We start from the raw sequence: 17,700 nt of genomic DNA on the forward strand, positions 1-17,700 counted from the left end.
GATATCTGGACACATAGATATTTAAGATGCTTGGGTGTCAAATCCTCTTCCCTCGTATGAAACAAACCCCAGAGTCACAGGCACAGAGCTGACGCCCCTCCGTGTGAATGGGCTGTGACTGGTGGTTCTAACCCCCGGCAGGTCTGCTGCTGAGACCCGTCAGCTACTCTCCTCCATGCAATACATCACTGTCCTCCCTGCACAGCCAGCAGCAGCGAGCCAATCAATACCTTGCCTTCATGTGTTGTACCGCATTGTCATTAGGGCCGATACACCCAAAGATAATGTTTTCCCACCACCGCAATTTGGTTTTTAGAAGCAGAGATGAACAGTTACCATGATTTTCATTAAGCTTTTGGAAATGCAAAATGCAAAATGAGTCACAGGGCATCAGATGGATCTAAACTATATCTAGTTAGAATGAGAAACCTCTGTATCTGTATCATGATTTTATATTAAAGGCCCTTCCACATCACAGGGGATTTCAGTTTTTTGGGGGGGCTCATTGGACCTCCTCCATGGCTCTACCCAACACGAGCCAGAGCAGAGGTACGATCAGCCACAAGTGAAGACCCTATAAAGATGGCCGTGGTCGACCCATGATTACTGAGAACTAGTGCATGAACATAATCGTGACACTTGAGGGCTCGCGGCTCAGAACGTCAACATGTCGACAGGCGTCACAGCGTGAACCCGTCACAACGCGATCTCTAATTTCATTTTGCCAGCGAGATCCGATTAGAGATCATGTGATGACTTTGTTAAATCACTCAAAACCAGCACTCGCTGACAAGACGCATCACGTCTCCCTCAGAGCAGTGGGAGGTGACGGGTCACTCTGCAAACAACTTGGGTTAAATACTTAGACTATGAGGTCATTTACATTTCATTTCAAGATTGATATCAGTTTGCAGATATATGAAAACATGCTTGTTTTTGCTCTGAAGCAAAGAGAAGTGACGAAACTGTTCAGAAGAGTATTTGTAAGAAGAATCTGTATAAATAACTCTTTAGATATCATAGTGGATCCATGTATTTCATATGAATTATTGGTGAATTGTTGGGCTGCCTACCACAGCGTCAACAGGATACAAAAAACCACTGGGGAGTTTACCTCGTCTGAAAATGTTCAGATTCCAGTAGCGAGTTGACACTGATGGTAACGTGTACTGTTAGCCAGACATCAGTGGACGAGAACAATTTTTTCAGCTGTCACATACAGTCCTCTTCTCTGTCGCTCACGCACACGCACACACAGGCGACAAGAGGAGCTCTTTTCAGAGAGTGTGACAGACATTTCATTTCTCCACTTGATTGCTACACTGTTCCACCCTCCTCCTCCTCCTCCTCCTCTCCAGCCTAAACACCGTGTGCTGGGACATGACAGATCCCCGACAGCCCAGTGTTATGGCTTAGTATTGTTGTGGTTCTTCTATTTCTCCTCCTCTTCATCTCGGGTTATTATACAAACGATGAAGCACATTTATATATATTCCCTTATATTATTGAGGGATGAATCAACGGACTCCTGGTGCACTAATGGCTGTGCGTATGTCTGACTTTAACACTGTAAAAAAGAAGATCACACAAAATGAGACAGAGCACAGGGAGAAGAGAGGTGAATCCAGTCTCTGCCTTTTGATCAGTGCCCCTTGCTGCTCAGAGCAGTGATAATGGGCTGCTAAAATAGGATGGGCTAACAGGAGCTTAATGGAAGATGTAGAAGGGTGGGAGACCTGTTGGGCTTCACAGTGAGCTCAGCTCAGTACCAGGTAGCAATGGAGCTCGCAGGAATGAGGAAGCCTGACTATGTTGTCCATGAGAGACGGGACAGAAAGAGGATTTAAACATGCGAGTGGCTCTGACCGTGCACACGGAGCCGTCCGGCTGCTTCACTGGAGCTGCCAGGCAGCAGCACGCAGCCATTAACAACCTGTACGCTCTAATGCATGTATGTATGTGCTACATGCATTAGCATGTCAGCGATGATGAACACATGCACATACACAGTTGTCCCTGCACTTATGCTCCAGCAGCAGTTCCAGGCACAGCTTGAGGAGTCGCTAATGTTAATTAATGGGAGGCACCAAAGCATGCAAATCCTAATTAACCCCTGAGAATGATGCTGCAAGAGCTGTGGAACAAAGCGTCTAAAATAGAATACAATTCACCTTTTCAAGACTTTGCCACCAATCCACATGTTGCAAACCACTTTGCAGCTCGTTGGCAGCAGACGGCACAAGGCTGATCTTTCCGCCCTTTCACCACCACACTGAGTGGCAGAGGATTACAAATTAATTGGCGTGATTATGTAGCTAATTAGGAAAATGAAAGAAAATCAAGGTGGTTTATGACTCAACGCATGAAGAACTAGTGAGCGGAGCAGCAGAGTCGTCAGTCATCCAGTGATGTGCACAAACATCTACTTGGAAATCTGACCATGATTTGGCATCGACATGCAATTCATTGATACATTGCACTGATTAAGAAAATGTGCACGCCATCTTAAATCCACAGACGCGTGAAATGTGCCCACTAGCATAAAACTTGGGTTCACGTGTCGCGTAGTGTCCACACTCCATCCAACTTCAGCTTGGGTGACAGCCCATTAGTCGGCTGCGAAGCCAAGAGCACGGCACACCGCGTGCCAAATTCTTGATTTAGAATAAAAGGTGAGGAAGAAAACCAATGATTCACCAAATACTGCCCCCACAGTGAGAGTAATGAGATATGTCAGTGCCAAGGTAAGTGGCTCACCCAGCGGGAACATTGGTGGCAAAGATCATCTCCACGTTATATTCTTCTTCTCTGCTGCTGATCCAAATGAGGGAACGGACCTCATCTCCTCTGCTGCAGGTTTAGGTTTAGTTCAAGGACATGATTCCTCAAATTCTCATTACAGATACCGTTCCATTTTGATTTCCCTTTGAAAATCCCACTGTCGAGTGATGCTGAACACGTGATCGATATCAGATCAATATCATCCTGATCAGTGAAACTGAATCTGTGCAGTTCACAGGTGGTTTACTGCCACTGCTGCTGCGTTTGAAGTGCTCTGAAGATACATCGATTTCATTTGAGGTCATCTGCAGAATAAAAACACTTTGTCTATATTTTAACGTGTGTAGTGTCAAGTGGATCCAGTTTCATCAACTGTGATTTAGCAATTTAGAAAAACGATGAACGATGAGAAGTATTCAAACAGATCACTTGATAGAATGGTCTTATATTTCATCCTCATTTGCTGCAGGTGAGTTTTCCGTTCTGGTTACAGCTATAGAAGTTTTGTTAGAATCAGTAAGTAGCTCATTGCTTTGCATCCTGCAAACAGCTGTGTGTCTTTTTTTCACTTCCACAGAGGCACCAAAACCAACAGAAAGCTGCACTACATAAATCAAGTCAAGCAGATGATGTGTTGGATGAAAATCTGGATCCTCCATTAGTTGAATCAGCATTAGTCGGCTTATGACAGTAATTAGGCCAGAGGGGGGAAAGCATTTATCATGGTGGAGGACACATGCTGGAGTGAGGCTGTGACTCTCCTTCAGCAGATGTCACCTCCCATTACTGCAGCTACACCTCCACACTGTCATCACACACACGTCACCGCTTCAATAATACAAGAGAATATATGTGTATCCTGAGTCTTTCTACTGCAGTGACACTCACACATGCACCTGTGTGTGTACAGTGACTGTCGCTATAAGAAAATACATTTTCTAGTGTTTATCTTCAAGTGTTAATTCTCACATAATCACTTCAGTTACTTCCCAACAGTCGACCCTGTATTTATTCATCTGACAGCAACAAGTCGGGTTCTTCAGTTACATAAAACAGATTAGATTTGCAGTGAATGAGGAGAATTAAGGGGCGGGGCAGCTGACCAGTAACTGGGCGGGGTTGAGTGGTCATTTGTACGAGGAAAACGTTTTTCAATAATGGATCCGTGGAGATTACTGCAGTGCTGACCACGTATTGAGCCGAGCAGTGATTTGTCACTGGGAGGTGTACAGTGCACACAGCAGCACACACACATGTGCACATCGTAAAACGTGACACACACCCCTTATGTCTTCACACACACAGTGATACTGTTGCATCAGCTTCAGCAACTAGCTCAGCAACATATACACAAAACATCAAATTGCTCTGCTGTATATGCAATAGCTTATAGCTATATCGCAAATAGCTGAACACCAGAGGAAATAGTTAAACTAGTCAAACGCTGATCAACAGTGTTTGTGAAGGTGTGTTCATTCAGCTTTAAGTAAATGGTTTCACTCAAGTTGAAAGAATGAAATAGTTTTTACACTTTTTCTCTATTTTACTGACACTGGACATTTTTTCTTCACATGCACACAAGTTAAAAAGGGTGAAAATGTTTTAACTTAAAATGTCACTTTACTTCACTGACCGAGTATAAGTGTTTCAGGCTTCCAGAGCTTAAGTGTGCCTGCCACCTGGTGTGTGTGTGTGTGTGACTACGTGCACACTGGGCCAACACAAACTCAAAGAACGACGCCCTGCACTCAGCAGATTGTCAGTGACAGGCTCCGGGTGTCCATGGGAGCCTGTGAGTCACTGTCACTGAGTCACGTGTGGCACAGGCTGAATGTGACTCCCTCAACCGTGTATGCATCAGCATGAAAAAGACACATCCAGCTTTTGCACGCACACACACACACACACAGACACACACACACACACACACACACAGCAGCTGCAGTCTCTCGTCCATCCCAGCAATCTCTCCGTGGATCTTCATCGGAAGCTTCACCCCGCCCACATCACAAGAGAATTCATTTCATCGACATTCTGCAAATCAAAACCTTTTATCAAAAGTAATAACAAAACGAGATGATGATTTAATGAAGCTTGGACCAATCCACAGATTCCAATGCACCGTTGACGTGAGCCTCATCATCATCATCATCGTCACCATCATGTTCCAGATGAGACAGATGAGGCACAGAAACAGCGTCCTGTGGAAAGCAGCGAGCCGGGGGTGTACCTGGTGAGTCACATGTGCTCTTAGCAGCAGATTGAATCTGTTTGACTCATCATCGAGCTGTGATGTCAGACTGTGGCAGCCATTCATCCAGCACCGTACATGGCTACTGATTGTGTTGCATCGTGCAGATCAACGTTCGCTGCCTCCGAGCACGTTGCACATACACACTCTGCACCACAGACAGTTTATAAAAAAGCTCTGCACACAAAGAGTAAAAAGTGACAGTATATTGTAGAACTGTTTGAGGAGGGCACACACACTTCATTTAATCGATTTAATTGATAACAGACGCGTTGTGTGATCTGCTCGTTGTGGTGGACGAGGTGGTTTATACAGAAACAGCAACCGGATCAATCAGTGCTGTGACACAACATCAGCAGGTCAGTGTGTGTGTGTGTGTGTGTGTGTGTGTGTGTGTGTGTGTGTGTGTGTGTGTGTGTGTGTGTGTGTGTGTGTGTGTGTGTGTGTGTGTGTGTGTGCAGCTGCAACAACCCAGGGAAGAATTATCCAAATTCACAGAGTACATAATTCAAATCTGATGCTTTGGATAAAATGCCCACGGCTCCAGAGATAATTTCCATGGTTACCAAATGATTTTATGTAGATTTAGAAGATTGCTTCACTCAATGAGCACAAAGTTTGTGTTTAAATCTAATGTAGGAGGTGTGAAGTCTACTTCTGCCGTTGGAATCAACCCCACATCACGTCTCTACACGTTATTTCAGTGGGTTTGCCTTTTTCCCACAAGGTTGTCGGTTGTTGGAAGACGAGTGGGTCTGAGTTTGATTGTTTGAGTCCACAACAAGTTCCACATATCTCAACACCAGAGCTTCAAACTGACGCTCAGCAGCACAGCGTCAATGCTCCGGAAACAGATCATCCCCAGAAATACTTTTTCATATTTAGATATTTAATTACACACGTATACATTATTTTGTTTATTTTTTTTGCTTCCCCCTTTCTTTCATTATAAATTACTTCTTTACTGTAGTGTTGCAGTAAAATGAAAAAAAATGTGGGAAAAGAAAATGTGTATGATAATAAATTAAATAGTTAAACATACAATTATGCAAATTGGACAAAGCAATACGTTAAAAAGAGAAAATGATGAGGATGACACCGGCATATTTGTGGTAATGAAGCTAATGTAATGTCAAGTATGATTTCTATGAAGTATGAATTCTACTGCATCTCATTTGCACTCGATTATTCGTCAACCCACGTGATGTGAGCCTGCAGATCATCTCCAGCGTCGGCGGAGATGAAAGACTTTCAACCCAAAACTTCCAAAGCCTCTGTCTCGGGGCGAAAAAGAAAATCTAATTTCTGCTTCAAATCCCAGCGATCAATCTCTCCACTCGGCCGTCAGTCTGTTATCTTCCCCCATTTGTCTGGGCTCTGTTTTGCCCCATCCATCCACACAACCACCCAATGAAGCTAACTTTCCTGACCGCCTCATCGCACAACACCGCTGCTCCCTGTCAAGCCTGAGGTCAGCTCAGGGAATGAGATGGCGTCGCCAAGATAGTGGAAAAATGTCACCCGGGAATGAAATATTGATGGACAGAAAGGCCTTGCCTGCCTCCTCCTCCCCCCACCACCACCCCCGGGCGTGGAGAGAGAGCCATGCAGTCGATGGGCTACGAAGAGGAAAGCCAAAACAAACACACTAATCCGCAGGAAAGGAGACAGGCGGAGAGAGAGATGTGGGAACGCCACCATCCTGTCCCCTCTTTCCCTCGGAGGTATCCTTATCTTCTGCCTCCCTCTCAGCAAACCCCCTAATCAGATTCACTTGCACTTGGCTCGGTGCTGTTTATTGTCAGCCAGAGCCCTCCAGGTTTAACATATGATCCCCTTCTGGCAAATAAGGAATCAATGCAATGTAAATAAGCATAGAGGAAATAAATTCCAGCGTCTGGATTTGCATAACGCAAGGTAAAGCCAGGGTGAAAGATGTCAGCCTTGTTTAGAACTGTCGGCTGGATTTCTTTTTTTTAAGTCAGCTCCAGTTATAGAGAGAGACAATGGAGAGAGAAATAAGCACATTTCATCAAACACAATACCACGTGGTGCTGTTGTAGTGCATAGAAGCAGACATTTCCCCATTTCCTGCATTTCTACATTTATCCTCATCCATTTCCATTCATGGCAGGGGGGGGGGGGGGGGTATCAACAGCAGAACTCACCATTGATCCATTTGGCTTCGGGGTCGTGGACCTTGAATTCAGGTTTGAACAAATCCTCCACCAACAGTTTGGTGTCACTTCCTGATTGGCTGTCAGCTGCAAAAAGAAACAAACAAGCCATGAATTAAGTTGCGTAATAAAACATAGTTATCATATGGAGTTATTAAACTCGATCGATTTCTAGCATGCACACAGATCAAAATAAAAAATAAAGTCACCTCTTAAAACATGTGACTCAATGTTTTTACAAAGACACAGTGCAGTGCAGGAGAAGTAAGAACATTTTCATGCTGTAGATTTTGATCCAGGTCTGTTATTGGTTGATTTTAACTGACAAAACGTTTATCATATTATATTTTGAACATAAGACTACTCTGAGGCATAACGCCTCCTGTCCTATTTTAATGGAAAGGGTGATTTTTGTTTTATTTGGCATGTCTTGCTGCATTTGTCTCATCAACTAGACCAGGGTTTTAAACACGACACTCTACCTGTGTGGCAGTTATTTAATGTAGGTTTAAAGTTTGGGTTATAAAGTTGTATTGTGTTAAAGTTAAACAGGGATATCTCATCTCTATCACTGAAAAATGAACTGTTAGCGGTCACCACTCGGCTTCCACGTTCCTTAGTCAACACGGGAAAGTGGACAGATGCTTGGCAGACAGATGCATTGAGTGTCCTTTCAAACCAGATGTTCATGAAGACACACACACACACACACACACACACACACACACACACACACACACACACACACACACACACACACACACACACACACACACACACACACACACACACACACACACACACACACACACACACAAAGATCAATGCAAATTAAAACAATGCACAAGCAACAGTATTTCTTCTCACACTGACATTTCATACGTCCACTAACTTGACCATTACTTGGCTGGAAAACCATCAAGCTGTTCCAGTGGTGCCCCTGGAAATGTTTCATTTTTAATTATACGAGAGAAGGTGCCAATTGTAAGCTCCTTCTGAATTGGGCGGCTGCTGATTGTGAGCAGACCACGAGGGCCAAGTCATTTTGAATGTCAGCCATATTGGCTTTCCTTGATAACTCCACACAGAGTTTGTTTATGGAAGCGATGAAAGTCTAACCAAGCGTAGAACACACTGGGGACGAGTGCGGCTGCCTGGGCAGTGGATTGTAATGATTTCACATCCGAGCAACCCAGCGTGTCGATTCATAATTCTGAAGGCCAATATACATTAATACTGACAAGGAAATGTGATTAGCTCCGTGGGAGAGTGTAGAGACCCCGGGTCAGTGCCCTGAGGGGTCTCACATGTCTAAAAGCAGTTTACAGTGAGTATCTCGGGTTTAATAGTTGACACAGAGAGAATATTTTAAGTTTCATCATGTTTTTGTTTTGTTTTGTTTAAGTTCTGTGTCTTGTGGAACCAAACGTCCTCCACCGGTGGAATCTCCCATCATGTTTACTATAAATTCCAGAGGTCACCTTACAAAACATAACTAAAGGTCACGATGATCCACAGATGTCTCATGGGGCTGGAAGCCAGAAGATGATGTAACAAATCACATGGGCGTTTGTTACCTGGTGTGAGGACGATGACAGACATGGTGATGAGGGAGCAGACCACCAGGATGACCAGCAGAGCAATGGCAATCCCTTTCCAGTTCCTCTGCGGAGGACTCCCCCCACCCAGGTCCTGCAGAGAGAGAGAGAGAGAGAGACAAAGGTCAGAGAGGACAATATGTATAACAAGTGTCTTTTACATTGCTTTAGTTCAATTAGGGGACACAAGAGAGAGTTAAAATTAGAACCCAGGAAGTGCAAGCGTCCACAGAACAAACCAACAATGTCTGGGTGAATCGAGGAGATCCTTCACAAGCAGCACATCCTTGTGTTTTTCAAACCCTGCATAACGGTTCTTTTATCCCTTTACCAGCCGTTTACACTCAAGTGACATCAATAACCTTGATAACGACCTGACAGGACCTGAGGTTGAGTCAGAACTGAAGAAGCCTCTCGGATGAGAGGAAACATCTTCAAGTATTTAAAACCAAGTCCAGTCGCCCTCGTTTCCAGTTTGCTTGGATAACCATGACCTGGACAACGAGGAATCCTTACAGATGAGAAGAAGAATACTTCATCAATATGTCTTCCACATTTTATCCGTCCAGGGATTCAACCTTGTGACCTGCAGCCCACTCCTCTAACCCTGAGGCCAGCTGCCCCTGGACATGCACATTCACAGTCAGGCTTTGAAGCTGTGATTCTTACAACTTGATCAACACAACAGACACCAAACGTCATGTAAAAATCTAGATATCAGTAATATCTGTATATATTGAACACTGCACACAGTGCTGGTCTTTACAGTGCCGATCAAAATGGAATTACATTGAGGTTTTATATCTTCAGTCCAATCCTTTCCCAGTTGGGGGGCTTTGCATGAGCCGTGCCCCCGGAGCAGAGCTGTTTGTGGGTGTGACAGAACCCCAGGGTTCCATCAGTCCAACCACCTGTGGAGACCAGGCCTGGTGTTAGCAATCTGAGTGACCGTTGAGTACACAGGGTTCGATGCTATCTGCGGTCAAATAGCTGTCCTGCAGAGTTTGTGAAGCTTTTCCCCTGCAACTCTGTGTCTGAGTCCTGGTATTAGAGTCCTCCACCACATCTGCTGCCTCCGATAAGGGGAATTAAGTCTCCCACCTATAAATTTCTCCACTCCACAGTTCAGCCTGGCCTCAATTACCCGTAAAACCCGGCCGGTGAAATACAGTGATTGCTGGTCACCAGGCTCCAGCTACACCCTGATTAGCAGCAGGGCAGGGACAACAAGACGACGGCCAATTAGAGCTTTGGTTTCACTTTTACCACCAAGCTTTCTTCCAGTCTCTCTCTTTAAGATGTTCTAGTGTAGTTGTGCTGAAAAGTAGCAGACAGGGTGGACAACGTCACCGTCCACGACACATTAAGCAGAATTCTGGCTCCTAATAATTGTTTTTAATCTCATTTTCAGCGAGCGTGACCCTTTTAGTAATCGGACCCGTCTTAAACACGTAGAAGAAAGTTCATTGTCACCATGACTGCGGACACATTTTACATGAGTGCAGTTGTTACATTATTCACGGCCCCCGCCGGACTCATAAGACTGATCTATTATCGGGACTTGGACCACTGCTCATCTCATTTATAGCACAAAAGGCTGCTGTGTCCTTGAGAACTGACAGCAACTTTAAATTGTTCTCGCGCCTCCATGCATGAGATTCCTTCTCGGCCTCCTCTGCACTTTCTCCTTGTCTCATTTCCCCCCCCCCGATTTCCTATTTGGCCAATTTTGAGTCATCATCTTCGATTTATTGACTTAATTATGAGCAATGATAGAGAATTTTGAACATCTCAGTCTCTTCATTATTGCAGACGCAGAGAAAAGGTCCTGATGAACGAGTGGCCGACCTGAAGAAATGAGACGGCAGCTTTTTAATAATCATTAGAGGCTCATCAGAGGTGTTGTGTTCGACTGGGACCTGAAAGCTCATCACACAGCTACTCAAGAAAACACACGCAAGTAGTCAAAACATGAGTAAATCAAGAAAACATGTTCCAGATTCCAGGTCCATCCCCTTTTTTACATGCAGCACATTTCTGTATTTGATTCTTTCTATGATTTGCAGCATGTGTTTGTATTTGGTTGTGCTACTTTGCTATTAAAGTGTTATCTGACCCTTTAAATAATATATATAAATCTGACAGATGTCTTCTCTAGCCTATTAGTATGAACACATGCACATACAAGTCAAACTGTCTTTTCTTTTCCTGTGGTTTTCTCCCTAAGCAGGCAGACGTCTGACAGCTATTGTTCTGGTTAAATGCTTCGCCGTGCATACGTGTGTGTCTGTGAGGTGCATGGATATTACCAGCTGTTAACACGCATGTACCCTGTGGACTTGGATAATGTGCTTAAGTGTTCATATCCCCAGTGACTGAATAATTGCATATATCAGAGCAAAGATGTGACATAAGTGGCCCCCGATCGACTGGAAAGTAAAATGAACCAACCTGAACAAACAATGAGTTATATTCTTAAAGTATCAGAATATGCTGCTCGGCTACTCGGGATGAATGAATCAATTCCTTAATGTTCTTGCATCAGTGTAAGACCACAAATGATCATATTCTCCAAAGCCATGAATTATGACTCTCATCATATTTCAATAACTGGGCAGAAGTGGGTCATTTTTCTATCATGACATTTGGTTCAAATCCCGTTGAGCAGCAGTATCACAGCGTCAGGGTGTAAATGTACTTTGTCTACTACTGCTGCAGTGTTTGTGTTTAGGTCATAGACAGAACTAATAATATGTTAAGGGAAGCTAAGCCTTCGTTTAGCACCACAATAATATGTGTTGGCCAACAACCTGAACCCGAGCAGACCCACAAACCACCAGCTGTGCCTGGCTGAATGCATCACAGACGTATTCTCTAGGCACAGACAGATGTGTGATGGACATTTCCTCAATGGTTTGTTAATGCAGCCAGGACCGAAGTGCAGCTGTGCCCTCCAATGCCATCCATCCATTCACAAACACACTCATGCACAGCCGCCAGGGGCAATATGAGGTTTAGCATCTTGCCCATGAATGGGGGAGACTGGAATCAAACCACTGACCTTCTGGTTAGTGAACGAGCCGCCCATGTCTGTGTGTAAGTTATTGTAGCTCCACCACCCACTGATCACTAGCTCCTCTAAGCTAAAGGTGACCTGCCTCTGCCTTGTAACATGTTAAACATTCAGCTACTGGAAAGAGAAATCCACGTCTGATTTGTGATTGACGTCTGTAAATGTGTCTGTATTAGCTACACCTCCAGTTTAGAATAGTAAAGTCAAAGACACGTCTTTCTTTTCTCCTGTGGTGAAGTGAAACGTTATCTCCACAGGCAGCTGCTCAAATCACACAAATCTCCCTCTGTCTGTATGTTTGGATCCATGTTATCGATCCTGACCAGCACTTTTATGAGCTTTTCCAGTTTCACTGTGGGCCGATGCTGAACCGTACAGCTGCTATAGTGGGCTGGAATCAAATAAACCGATCAATAAAATCTGATGTTTCATCCTGTTTACATAGAGAAACTGTTTTAAATGAGATAGCAGTCAGGCTGGTGCACACGGCTCTGCTGCTCCGCTGGTTTCTGCTGCGACTGGAGAGGTCTCGCTCCAACACAGCTTCTTATTCCACATGCACGAGGGAACGTGCCCCTCCGACGGAAAACAGGAATAATTCACACGCCACAATTAGAGGCACACACACAAAATGAGAGTCTGAGCCAACTCAGGGTGGAGAGATAGTGTCTATGAATATAAGCTTCACAAATAAGCTTTGATTGATTGATTGACTGATGAAAAACCAGGTTCAAATTTGTTCTATGACTTACAAGTAGACATCAGAGGTTGGTTATGCTTCACGTCTGAGTTATGCTGCACACCTTCCCTGTAATGTCCACATATACTGTATATACCTAAAGTATGATGATTCTGATGTGTCCTGATGGAACAAGAATAAATACCACATACCTTATTTTACTTGTTTATTTATAAAGCCCAGACAATGATAATAGAAAACCTCTTTTAATTTAACTGACACTGGGGGTAATTCTACCAGCGTCTCTCTCTCTCTCTCTGGGACGAATTCCATCACACTCAATCAATACAATCAATTATTCATCGAGTCAAGTAGGCCGCCGAAAAATAATGGCACACATTTGTTGTTCGGGGAGAATCGAGGAGCGTAACCGAGCGAACACTGATGATGGTGTTCAGCCATGCATGAAATCTTTCAGGACCTGCTGGTAACAATGAAATATTCAGGAGTCGACTACATTTAAAGTGAAGAGAGAAGCACAAGTTTGCCTCGTAACTTCTCTAGAAGCAGCATCTTATTCATCCATGGATAATTTACACTGCACGTCCAGTAAGTTGGTGGAGATTGAGGGACAGATTTTTAAAATACTGCTCAAGAAGAAGCAGAGGTCGAGATATCCTGACTATACTAGACAATACTACACTTCCCATAATGCAACTTCATAAGAGTGTATCTTGATTAAGCATCTTCTTCATTCCACAGCTCCACGTTGTAATAAAAGCTTTTTATGCCAGAAAAAGACCAGAACTCTGAGCTGAGATGATTTCTGTTTTTCTCACTCTTCACAAAGTTGAGCTGCTTAGAAATAACAGAGTTTTGTTTTGCTTTTTGTTTATTTATGATCCACTTCCTAGATGGTTAATGCAAGTTCCTGGAAGTCCATGTCCAACAGATCCCTCTAGTTCTCCATCTCTAGTCTCGCTCTGACTCCACAGATATAAACACACAAGAACTCAGAGACACAACAAAACAACTGCACTTTCACTTTTACAAATCTCCAAATTCTCTCCAAATATTCATATAACTTCAAAACAACATCCCTGTGATCAGAATTACGTTTGAATCATTATCACTTCGAAGGTGCAGAACATCGACGTAAATCATAACAATTTAACACTTAGCATCTGGGAGCTAAGTTTTGGAAGTGCGGTAAATCAGTGGAGTCTTAAATTATTCAAGGGATATGTCTTCAGTCATTTGATATCACGTGTGGAGAAGTGGTGCACTGCAGTAAATACTCCACCCTGGTTCAAAGTCACAGCCTTTAGCTTTCAGGAAGGTTCCTATTTCGGGGAATGTGCAGAAATTTAATGTAGAAGGGGGATTTTATTTTTTTAACAGCCACAAAACAGAGGAAGTGTACGTGTTGTTAATGTCACACAGAGGAGAGCGGCCACGCTGAAGTCCAGACTCAGTAACACACCAGTAAATATGAACCCTGCTGGCGCTGACACTGATGAGGTTGGAAATTATAACATTTTCAACGAACCATGTCTGGAAGGCTGAAAAAAAAAAGCAGTAAAGAAGTAAATACAGAGGAGAAACTTTCCTGATTGCTGCAGAGGAGTCGTACGACTTGTGCAGCCGAACCCGTTTTCTGTAATCACATCATCTGTCTGGCAAAAAGCAGGAGCAGCCAACACAACTCAGAACAGCTGCATGTAAGAATGTAATGAGAGCAGCAACTAAGCTGATTCCTGTTCGACTGCAGAGACTGAAAATCATATCCATGGTGTTTACTGTATGTGGGACACTGTACATATTTTACAGTCAGTCTGCATTTTGAGCTGTGGGACTCTGAATGCTGATAATGAGGCGCTCCCTGTTTTATTATTACCATTAAAGTGACTAACAGCTGACAATCTGCGCTTCGGGGGGGGATGTATTTCCTGTGAGTCCTCGGAACAGGAGTGTTCCCCTCACGCTACTTGTGTTTTACTTTTGAGGAAGAGCCCTGCCGGTCCCCTCCTCCCCCTCAGCTGGAGACAATAAGTGACACCAGCCTGTGATTCAAAAAAACAACCGCAGATGTTCGGTGTGTATTTTGAAGAGCGTTAGGATCCCCGGTCCCTTTAGCTGCGGCCGGCTGGGATGTTTGCTGCTGGCTCCGCTGCACATGAAAACTATAGGAGATGTAAATAATAAGCTTTAACACAGCCACACAGTGTTATAATGTTAAATTCTACATGTCCCCACACATGCGCCTGTGCTATACTGCTTACGACTGATTTTCAAAGTGGGAGAGAGCGAGGATGTAGAATTTAGAAAGCCCTCGTGCCTCCCCAGTGCGTGATGAAGATCCCTGCCATCTTCATCAAACTCCTGCTAATAAGCGTACTCCTCACAGGCTCCGCTGTGCACGCACTCATGCATGCACACCCCCAATACGTGCGCACGCGATACTGTCAGAGGAGCCAGGCTATTTATAGAGCTGCGAGCTTACCCTCTCCTGGACTCCGACCTTGGAGAGAGTGTGACAAATGACACGCAGCATTTCGGCAGAAGCTGAGCCATTTTAACAATGACAGCAGGTCGTAGAGGGCGGGGGGGGGAAAAAATATTGCCATCTGCACAGGCTCATTTTTGTTTACCCATGAAATAGCATTTCTCTGTGCCTTGTGAATCATTGACAGACGCAGCCAAAGATGTGCCGGGGTCTCGAGGCTTAACATCGGAGATTGATCCACTGGCTAATAGGAAACTGCAAGCTTAGCTGCATGTTGTCGTCTTATTGTATTTAGCATCATCAGCCTCGCCCTGAAGGACACCGCCACTGGCCTTTGGTCCTGATGAGATGATTCCCAATTAGTCCCCGTCCCTGTCTTATTGGTTTCACGTACACGAGGCTGTTTCCTCACAGCAGCGCAATGCGATCGCTGGGTATTAATAGAAATGCGGAGATTAGCCAGAGAAGCAGAAGAAATACAATATTCTGCATCAGGGACAGTTCAGTAAACCCTGTTTGTGGCCAGTGCCACCATTTGCAAAGTGGTCTGAACAGTTCTCTTTGTGAGTGTAACCTTCTACCAGCTTTTGCAAAGGCCATATTCACAATGATCACCAATCAATTTGCTCATCCTCCCCGATGCTGCATTTAAAAGTTTGTTAGCACTTTTAATGAAGCTTTTCACGAACCAATTTGAATAATATCTCTTGAGTAGAAAATGACGTTGACACCTCTGTCAGGGTTTAATATTTTCCAGTGCGTAGTTTCCACCATTTCCAAGGTGTTTTCAGTTATTTAGTATCTCCTCCTGTTTCATGTTTTCACACTCCGTGTTCTGTTTCGTGTTTTATTTTGTAGTCTCTGTTGCTTGTGTGTTCTTTCTTCACTTCCTGTCTGTGATTGTCTGCACCAGTCCTCATGTGTTACACCTGTGTCAAATTGCCCCTGCCTTTCCTGTGTGTCTGTATTTAAGCCTCGGTTCTTCTTTGTCCTGGTCGGATCGTCGTCGTATGTCTCTGGTCGTATGTGTTCTCGTGTATACCTGTCCTGTCCTCCTGTCCGGATCTCCTGCCCTGCTATCCCTGTACTTCTGTATCCCGTGTCTCCTGAGCCTCTGCACCTCTGCACCCCCCCGTGTAAGCTTCCTGTATTTTCTTCCTTTGTGCTCCCAGTTTGGTTTGTTAAAGATTCGTTTTGATTAAAATTATACCTTTTTAAGTTTAAACTCTGCGTCTGGGTCCAACTGCCCCCCACACCGTGACAGAACGATCCGACCAAAGATATGGACCCAGCAGAGATTAGTTTTTTTTACGAACAAGTTTATTATTTGGATTGTCTGGTGGACAAGCTGGGTTCACCGGGCACCCAGCACCAAGCAGAGACCCTGGAGGAGATCTCTGTTGTGGAGGCATGGCTGAGAGACCGCCCTTGGGTGAGCCATTTCGTCCCGTACCTCGTGGAGGTGAGGGACAGACTTAAAGAATTCCTCAACCCTCCAGTCCCATCCTCAAACCCGTACGTGGGAAGCCGCCTGGCTCGGGGAGGACCCCGCAGCCTCCAGAAAGCTTCTGCTGTGGGTGGCAGATGTCGGAGCAGCAACCCCCCGCCTCTCTGGCCTGTTCACAGGCACCACCCTCCAGCCCCATCCACAAACCCATACGTGGGAAGCCGCCTGGCGTTTGGAGGACCCCGCAGCCTTAGGGAGAAAGTCTCTGCTGGGGGTGGCAGACGTCGGAGAGGGGGCGCCCACAACAGGAACCCCTCACCTCCAGTCCTGGCTGAGCCACAGCTTTCCCCTGTCCTGGCTGGGCCGCAGCCTTCCCCCGTCCTGGCTGGGCCGCAGCCTTCCCCCGTCCTGGCTGGGCCGCAGCCTTCCCCCGTCCTGGCTGGGCCGCAGTTCCCTCCTGTTCCGCGCCGGAGGGTCCCGGCTGACGTCACTGCTGTTCCGACGTCGGGGATCCTCGCGGCGTCTCTTCCAGTTTCTGTCACGGTGTGGGGGGCAGTTGGACCCAGACGCAGAGTTTAAACTTAAAAAGGTATAATTTTAATCAAAACGAATCTTTAACAAACCAAACTGGGAGCACAAAGGAAGAAAATACAGGAAGCTTACACGGGGGGGTGCAGAGGTGCAGAGGCTCAGGAGACACGGGATACAGAAGTACAGGGATAGCAGGGCAGGAGATCCGGACAGGAGGACAGGACAGGTAGACACGAGAACACATACGACCAGAGACATACGACGACGATCCGACCAGGACAAAGGGAAGAACCGAGGCTTAAATACAGACACACAGGAAAGGCAGGGGCAATTTGACACAGGTGTAACACATGAGGACTGGTGCAGACAATCACAGACAGGAAGTGAAGAAAGAACACACAAGCAACAGAGACTACAAAATAAAACACGAAACAGAACACGGAGTGTGAAAACATGAAACAGGAGGAGATACTAAATAACTGAAAACACCTTGGAAATGGTGGAAACTACGCACTGGAAAATATTAAACCCTGACAACCTCGAAGTTCGTCAAACATTTCAAACTGAATCAAAGTAGATTAGCCTTTGATGCTTTAATGGATGTTCCAATGCAAAGTGCATGTCACTCCATTTTAGTGTATTTCAATAAAGCTTTTA

General features: G+C 44.9%; 1 protein-coding gene across 2 annotated transcripts in view; it reads right to left on the reverse strand.

Moving 5' to 3' along the window:
* The window catches only part of LOC117755037 (inactive dipeptidyl peptidase 10-like), a 144,349-nt gene that overhangs the window by 49,783 nt on the left and 76,866 nt on the right, over window positions 1-17,700 (reverse strand). For both annotated transcript variants that reach the window (XM_034574502.1, XM_034574503.1), the window contains exons 2-3: window positions 8,787-8,901; window positions 7,201-7,296 (exon numbers count right to left, since the gene is read on the reverse strand). In XM_034574502.1, the coding sequence (XP_034430393.1) occupies window positions 7,201-7,296; window positions 8,787-8,901 (211 nt within the window). The remainder of the gene's footprint in view (window positions 1-7,200; window positions 7,297-8,786; window positions 8,902-17,700) is intronic.

Source organism: Hippoglossus hippoglossus, chromosome 21 (genome assembly GCF_009819705.1).
Source record: "Hippoglossus hippoglossus isolate fHipHip1 chromosome 21, fHipHip1.pri, whole genome shotgun sequence".
Classification (NCBI taxonomy): domain Eukaryota; kingdom Metazoa; phylum Chordata; class Actinopteri; order Pleuronectiformes; family Pleuronectidae; genus Hippoglossus; species Hippoglossus hippoglossus.